The sequence below is a fragment of the Lethenteron reissneri genome, chromosome 10 (genome assembly GCF_015708825.2).
Source record: "Lethenteron reissneri isolate LAM-NWPU_2019-01 chromosome 10, ASM1570882v1, whole genome shotgun sequence".
Classification (NCBI taxonomy): Eukaryota; Metazoa; Chordata; class Hyperoartia; order Petromyzontiformes; family Petromyzontidae; genus Lethenteron; species Lethenteron reissneri.
Genome location: NC_083788.1, coordinates 5,174,756 through 5,182,779, shown reverse-complemented (window position 1 = coordinate 5,182,779; position 8,024 = coordinate 5,174,756). Strand labels below are relative to the sequence as shown.

Genomic DNA, 8,024 nt, shown 5'->3' with positions numbered 1-8,024 from the left:
TGTGCAGTATAGCCAAGCGAGTCGGTGAAGGTTTCACCTTGAATTAGAGCTCCCCCCCCTCCATGGTTTTCCCATCCACCGCTGCCGCCACGCAGCCTCACACTGTTGGGGACGAGACATTGCCCCCCCCCCCTCCTTCTCTTCCCAGCTGTTTGCGAAGCTGCAGGCCATTAGTCGGAGATCACCGACCTGCAGGATGAGCACAGCAAGGAGCGCAGGAGCAAGAGCAGTCTCAGAACGAGTTCACGCGGGAACTTAAGCTCAAGTGGGTCTCATCATCGTCTTCATCTCTTCACCTATTAACTATTTAAACTATTTTACCTGGTAAGGCCCACTGAGCTATATTGCACTTTTTCAGAAGCGACTTGGCCACAAATTATAGCTTATCATGTGGGTATGTATTGTAGCCAAAAACTCTACATGCATGTTTCTAAATGTGGAGTGAAAAATTGGAGGATCCGGAGAAAAATGTGCACGACCATAGAGAGAGTGACACGCAAATTCCAAATATACAGGCGTCAGGTCGGGATCGATCCCACCACCACCATGGCGAGATCTCACGTGATCCATTCTTGTGATCCATGAGATCCATCTCACCATCACTGTGTCTGTGCTGCAACATCTGCTTCCCTTCCCTGTTTTCAGAGTTCAATGTTCAGATCCGTACGTCTTATTAATGTCTCGGCGGTAGAGCCATTATCCCTCCAGGATCCCTCCAGCGATGATAAAATGAATACCACTTTGTGGGGATGTCAATATTGGTTGTTCTATGGATAGACTCGCCCCTGCCATCAGAGTGTGGAATTTTCACTGCTCGATGCTCATATGAGCAGGAGATCATTTGAATATTCCTTTAAAACTATATTCGTGAGATGATGGATGATGGTCAAGAATAATAACATTGGCAGCCAAGGAATTAAATATGTTCAAGAGGACATCCACCAAGGAGATGGAGTGATGGATTAAGTCCGTATGCAGCTGCCGGATGGATTGTTGCATCGCATGATTGTGGGAGGTGACGGTGTTGTTGGGGAGGGCTTCATGGCTGATGATTTTACTTACGACTTTATTGTGAACAAAACAGATGGCAGCATCGCCCCCTCCTGGCAGGCTATACTATGTGCATATACGAAATGTATTCATTACAATTGTAGTAAGAGGAGAGAAGGGGAATCAATGCAATCGTTCGAGGAGGGGTATTTTTTTATGATGATTAACATTTTGCTTGTTTACCAAAGAAAGCCTCGCTGAGTCTCCAGAGGGTCCTACCAAGTTTTTGCAGTGGGGGGACCCAGGGCATGTTGCAGTGTGTGCGATCCAAATTGCGGGTAACCTTTCAGCATTGGGAAGTTTTGGCCAACACCAATTACATTGTGTGTGTGTGTGTTTTAAAGCTATAAAAGGGAGAAACTAGCAGCCAAATACTGAAAACGCATGTTGATTCTAAATACGGAGGATAAAACTGGAGGACCCGGAGAAAAATCCACGTGACCACGGGAAGAACATGCAAATTGCAACTATACAGGAGTTATGATCGGGGTCGAACCCACAACCTCCTGCATACCAGGCAAGGTAGTTAACATCTTGCCACTGCGGCAGACTTGCAAAGAGCTTCTTAGCTGAATGGGCTTTACTCGGAAAATAAACTTCCGAACTTTTGATGAGTATCCCGAGTCAGGGATCGAGCCCAGGATCTTGTTGCTGCGTGACACAGGAGTCGCCTCTGCGAATCGTTACGTGACCGAGTTTTCTGCCGTGCCTCAGGTGTCTCATCATCGAGAACTTCATCCCTCCCGAGGAGAAGACGAAACTGATGAAGAGGGTTTTCTTCGATGAGGATGAAGAGCAGTGGAAACTGCAGCCGCTGATTCGCTCGCAGGGGTGAGGCACGCGCACAGGAAGCCACGCACACAAAGACAAAGATTCCCTGTATAGCCTTAACATAATGTAGGGGTAAGTGCTGTTAGCGAGCACCCTCGCGTGCCGGCACGTGAGGGTGGGTGGCCAGTACCACACACGCCTTTGTCTCCGTAGTGGCGATGTTTACACATTGCACGCACCCAGGACTCATTTGAGGCGGAGTCGACTAAGTGAGACTCAGAACCTGTTTAGATAATCGTCACTGTTGTTGGTGACAGTGACCAAGAATTGCCTGGTTTGTAGTGCAGCATGCTAACCACTGCGCCACACATACACACGTGCATGCACATACACACGTTTGTCTTATACGCGTATGGCAGACACTCGCATGCACGGTCCTCTTATGGCCTACACAAACACATGTAGCTACACACAGACACAGTGATGGCAATGTGGTGGTAGTTGTTACGATGGAGTTAATGGTAGTGATGATAGCAATGGTGATGGTGGTGATATTGACGGCGATATGCTAATAGTGATGATGGTGGTCGTGGTTGACAGAATGTGTAATAGTGGTGATGGTGGTGTTGATCGTGGTGATCGTGATGATATGCGTACAGGGAGCAGCAGATGATGCAGCGGCCTGCATCAGCCGTCGGATATAAGAGACCCATTTCCCAGCATGCCCTGGACTCATCAGTCATCGTTCCAAACCCTCGTTACCGGGTATCTATGGCAACCGTGTGTGTGTGTCTGATGTGTCTGTGCGGGGAGCGGTAGCGTAGTGGATTCGTGCACTGCACTACGAACCCTGCTGCCCGAGATTGATTTCCATCATGGCCAACATCAGTGGTGATTATCTAAACCAGTCCTGTACCTCTTCTAGGTCGATTTGGCCTTAAATGAGTGCCTGATACAGGGCGACAGTGCTTGGCTTAATTGATGCTTGCTATCAGCACTTGCTCCAACAGCCTGAGGCTGCATGGTGGATCTTTGTCTTTGTTGAGGCTTCGTGAGAGGTGTGGTTTTGTTTGCGGGGATCGGTGGCGCAGCAATTAGTGCACTTCACTGCGACGCCGACTAATCGAGTTCGATTCCCGCTCACGGCCAACACCAGTGAAAATTATCTGAACTGGTTCTGGGCCACCTCTACGTCAACTCGGCCTCAATTGAGTACCTGGTGCGGTGTGTATACATCGCCACTAGGGAGACAAAGGCCGCCTGGTGTGGTGCTGGCCACCCCACCCCGTCGTGTGCCGTGTCGCCCTTCATTGGTGCTTACTACAGCACTTGCCCCTACAATCTGTTAAGGCTATACAGGGGATATTTGTCTGTGTAACGTGTATGCCGGCTGACATTACAGAGCTGGCAACACAGCAGCCATTAGTGCTAAATAATCAGCACTGTCCTGCAAGTGGACATTAGTCTGACAATATCGCTATCGGTAAAGTTAGGCAAAATGTGGACCGTGACGCCACCATACACGGCCCACACTCTTTTAGCGAAAATTATTTTACGAGATCTTTAACAGCCTCAGCAGAGACGGCGCGTAGTGTAGTACTTTACACGGAATAAACCAGGGTGGCCGTTGGGCTTTTGAAGGACTGCTTCATGACGTTATTTATTAAGGGCCACCGTCTCTTATTCGCATGCATTGCGGCTCGTAAAATATCAAGTATTTGTTGTTACCAAATTTGAAAAAAATGGCTCTTGTCATGCGGTTTGCTGTCGCTCGGCCGTGTCACCACCCCCGCCCATCCCCCTTCACCCCCCCCCCCTCGCTGCGCTGTCGTTGCCCGCCGCAGGCGGTGAACGTGGCGTCGCTGGAGCTGGACCCCCCTCACCGCACGACGCGCGACTACGAGGGCCCGGCCGTGGCGGCAAGCGTGCAAGCCGCGCTGGACGCCGCGCTGCTGCAGGAGGCCGACATCCACGTGGACGCCGGCGCCTCGTACGGCCTCGCCGACCTCGCCGGTGCCGCCACGGGCACCAGCGGCAGCGCTTCCTTGCGCAGGAGGGACCGGGCGAGGTGAGGCACCGGGCCGGCGTGCCCAGCATGAGATGAATTGGACGTCCTGTATGAGAAAGATGCGAGGATCTGATTGGGACACCCTGCATTATGAGAAAGATGTGACGCTCGGATTGAGACGCCCTGCATGGGAAAGATGTGACGCTCGGATTGAGACGTCCTGCATGATGAGATAGATTGGCGCTCTAATTCAGACACCTTGCATTAGTTGGATATAATGCGCTGATTGAGACACCTTGCATGAGATGGATATGATGCTCTGATTGAGATGCATGAGGTGGATATGAAAACCCTGTATAAGATAATGAGTCACCTTGCATAAGATATATAATAGATGCCCTGCACAAGCTGCTACAAAGACCGATCAGATACAGAACCCCCGTGTCATCAGCTATAGAACTCTTATCTCTTCCCCTATTGACCCTCACTTCATCCCATACTGAAACCTCGTCGCATTAATCGTATTCTAGTCTTATTTCGGTGAACATTGCTACTTCTGGTCAATTCGTACAACTAAAACCAATCAACCGTCCAAATTCCAGTTCAAAACGCCGCGTCAACGAATCACTTCACAAAACGCGCGCACCGGCCTCTCCTCATCAACGACGGCTACTTCTCCGTTTTTACTGCAAACTATGACCTGGCCATCAGTCGCTCGCTCACATGCGCGTGCAACGAGGCATTCACATCTCTTACGGCTGTCATCGTTTTTTCTTACATTTTTTCTACGCTTTTGTGTTTTTTTAGGCCCAAAACGGCGAAGAAATCTCCGTCTCCGAGCGGCCATCCTCCCCCCTCGCAGCTTTACCCACAACCCCGGGGGCTCGTGCCCAAATAAGGGCGTGCGTGCGGTCAAGTTATGGGGTCAAGCACAGGCAGGGAGAGAATAGAAATTTGACAGGACTTTTGTCGACCTAACGTGTCTCCGCTCGCGCAGCCGAGGGTCGCCTTTACTTTTAACTTTGCTTTCACGCTTCTGATTGAACGTGAACCATGAAAAGCTGTCAGGTGGCTGCGGCGTGGTGGCTCAGTTGGTCCATAATGGCTTTGTCGGGGGGGGAGGGTGGTAACTGAGCCGGCAATGCTGAGAGATCCTGGGACGCATCTCTGTCAGGGGGTGAGAGTGATTTTGGTCCGTAACGGTCCACATTTCGATTATCAAGCTCGAGATACAGAGCATACGTAGAATCGCGTGTTCAAGAATCGATTGTACTTGAGTGCTTATGCGTTGTATGTAATGGGTTTGCATGACCCCCTGCAACCACTAGGGGTGATGCAATGCACCACAGTGTTAAAAGAAAAATAATTGATTGTCAGGTTGAATTTGTGATCCTGAATTGTGACACTTAGCGGAATTTACATGTGGGGGTGAATTGTTACAACACCCCATTGAGCTGGCACCATTGAGATCCTGGGTGTGTGTGTCTATTTCTCACGGGATTCATCAGAATCAGAATATTTATACTGGAGGAATTCGATGAGCTATAAAGCTCTTTTTCACAGATGTCCAGTAGAGCATGGGGCAAGAACTTTGAACAACCAACAATACAAAAATGGCCATGTCGGAGCCATTGAGTGGATCCACCACTGACATTGCGAGTTCAAATCTGGGTTTCTCGGCCACCCATGATTGCAGCACGCTCCTCGAGCATTAACGAGTCTGACTCAACCCAGTCCCCAATGACTGCACATACATACACACAAAAAAGAAAACCCTCAATCAGATTTAGCGTTTCACATACACCCGCCCAGCCCATGCGTCGAGGGGTTAAAATTTGTAAATATTTCTGATGATAGACACGAGGCTTCCCCAACCGTTGTACTCACAAACACGCCTACCCCTACCGTAGCCTAATCTTAGCCGGAAATCTGAGCATTTGTCCTTTTAAGTCTTTGGAAACACTTTTGTCCATTCCGTGATGTCCACTATCATTTGTGGGATGGTCCTGGAAAGACTTGATAACCCACTCGAATATCATTGTTCAGAGAGTAGTTGAGCAGATTTGAGTGAGTGGATGATTACGTTCATCGTGAGGAGAGGATACAACAAAAACTATCGAAAGTGGATTGTAAAGTGTTCCAAAGAAGTCAGCATGGGTTGCCATCATAAATATCTCCAAGTGGGTTATCAATTTTCCATTTTTACAGTACATCCCTCATTTTAAGTAATCGTCTTTTTTAATTAGGCAAGCGGAATGCCCTTAACATCAGTCATCTTTTGCAATAATTGGACGTCAGGGACAACAGCGTGTACTTCCTTTTGTACGTTGGATAGTAATTTTCGAATGACACTGGCGTGCGCTGGTCTGCGCGGCGTGCGAGTAACTACGTCACAGGGTCTTTTGCAATTCCTTTTCATGGCAGCCGTCGCGCTGTGGTTATCAACTATTTCAGTCGCGCGGTAATAATACACCGAGGAGCAGTCGCGGGCCTTCTGAAACTGAAACAGTGCTCCGTTTTTATACCGGTACTACTTTTCCCTCATCAGCACTACTGCTGCCCTGCTTCGCAGCAGCTCCAGAGCGATAGCTCTCCGATGCGTTTTCGGGTTGTTCCCGCGCCGTTGTTCAGCGTAACGTCCAACGGTTCACTCCAGGTGCTGGGAGCTTCTGCAGGAACTCGATTCGGTGCCTAAACGGAAGGGATCTTAAATTTCGATTTAAAGCTTTCGTGACTGCAGGGATTCATCTTCTTGGTTCTTTCGGTAAAAGTCACGTAGAAGGAAAATAATAAGTAATAAAAAGTAATTATATTATTTCTTATGTTTTATTTTTATTACTTTCCTTCTACGTGACTTTACCGAAAGAACCAGAAGGAAGGGATCTTCCTGACAAAGCTCGAAGCAATTAGCTGAATTCAGTTCCCGAGGAAGCTCGCAGCACGTGGAGGGGAACGTCGGACGTCGTGCCAGACAACATATGATGTTGCGGCCCAAAATCGCTCCGGAAAGCTGTGCAGCACAATTGCAAAAGCCTCCCGCTGTCGCAGTCCTGGAATTCCCTACTGCTGCCCGCCCTCTTGAACAGCTATCCCAGAATTCCTTACGAGTACCGTCGAGTGATCCTCTAACCCAACTGGCTACCATTTGATTTTCCTGGCTGCTCTAAAGTGGCACGGGGAAAATGTTCTTCATATTCAGGTCGACAAAAGTCGCAAATGTTTTGTAATGCCTATTTCGTGGTAAATGCCTGTGTCACGCTAGGTTTTGCTGGTACCAAAATTGTCACAAATCTTTGCCCCCCCCCATTAGCAGTGATTGTTAATGTCTTCGTGCATCTATTAACAAAACAGGCAAACGACTTAGCTGCTGCATTGTTAAGAGATCATCGATTTAGCCGCTGCCAGTTAGTAGTGGTAGTGGTACAGCTTGCTGAATTTTTGCGTTACTGGCACAGGCAGTTCAGTCCTCACAAGCTATTACGCGGCGCCAGTAGTAGCAACTCGTAATCCCATCTTGGCGAGCTGGCTGGATGGTTCACAGGGCTTATAATGGCCATCTCAGTGCACTGAGCGAGCACCGCTAAGATCCTTGGTTTTGAGATTAAGCCTATGTTTGTGCAGAGCAAGACTGGGGCTCTCGACTAATTATTTCCACAAAAATAAACTGTCATGCAAATGTAGCATGGAAGAGTAGGCCAATTACCCCTGGGGGGGGGGGGGCGGGGCTCTAGCCCTCTCGTGGAGGCCCATCCGCCAGCAGTGGCATGAGCAAGCAATTCTACGGCTGCTCCTTTACCGTACGCGTGCACACAGCTTTCCACTTAATTCAGTCCAGCTGATCATTGAGGGCTGAAATGTGCAAATATATGGGACGAGTGACACACGGTGATGCGCTGTTTACAGATCGTGAAGGTGCGCCGACTAGTGTGTTGGATAAGAGAGGCTTCTGCGCGATGTGACGCCTTTTGAAGTGGCTTGGTAGTGTCCAACTTTCGGGGCCCATTCCCTTAGGGGCAGTGTTCTTCACTAATTTTCGGAGAGGGGAGGGCGGGGGGCACTTTCGCCGATAAGAGATAAGTCTGAGGTCCACCACACCACCTGTAAGGAGTGTTTTCAAATGTGTGTATTTGTCGGAGGGGGGGAGGTGGGGGCGCACGTCAGGGGGCCGCACTAAAGGCCACCTGAGGGAGCCAGT

At 49.3% G+C, this 8,024-nt stretch overlaps 1 protein-coding gene across 1 annotated transcript; it reads left to right on the top strand.

The window, feature by feature from the left end:
• Nucleotides 1-179: 179 nt before the first annotated feature.
• Nucleotides 180-4,788, top strand: LOC133340528 (kinesin-like protein KIF3B). The gene is made up of 5 exons (XM_061548828.1): nucleotides 180-265; nucleotides 1,765-1,881; nucleotides 2,481-2,586; nucleotides 3,666-3,889; nucleotides 4,637-4,788. The coding sequence occupies exons 2-5, from the start codon at nucleotides 1,814-1,816 to the stop codon at nucleotides 4,725-4,727; spliced, it is 489 nt and encodes a 162-aa protein (XP_061404812.1). The 5' UTR covers nucleotides 180-265; nucleotides 1,765-1,813; the 3' UTR covers nucleotides 4,728-4,788.
• Nucleotides 4,789-8,024: the final 3,236 nt, after the last annotated feature.

Bases quoted from the DNA above. Each gene is read 5' to 3' on its own strand.
- LOC133340528 (XM_061548828.1), top strand. From the start codon at position 1,814: ATGAAGAGGGTTTTCTTCGATGAGGATGAAGAGCAGTGGAAACTGCAG. The intron at 2,587-3,665 runs GTATCTATGGCA...TGCCCGCCGCAG, and splicing joins TTCCAAACCCTCGTTACCGG to GCGGTGAACGTGGCGTCGCT. The intron at 3,890-4,636 runs GTGAGGCACCGG...GTGTTTTTTTAG, and splicing joins CGCAGGAGGGACCGGGCGAG to GCCCAAAACGGCGAAGAAAT.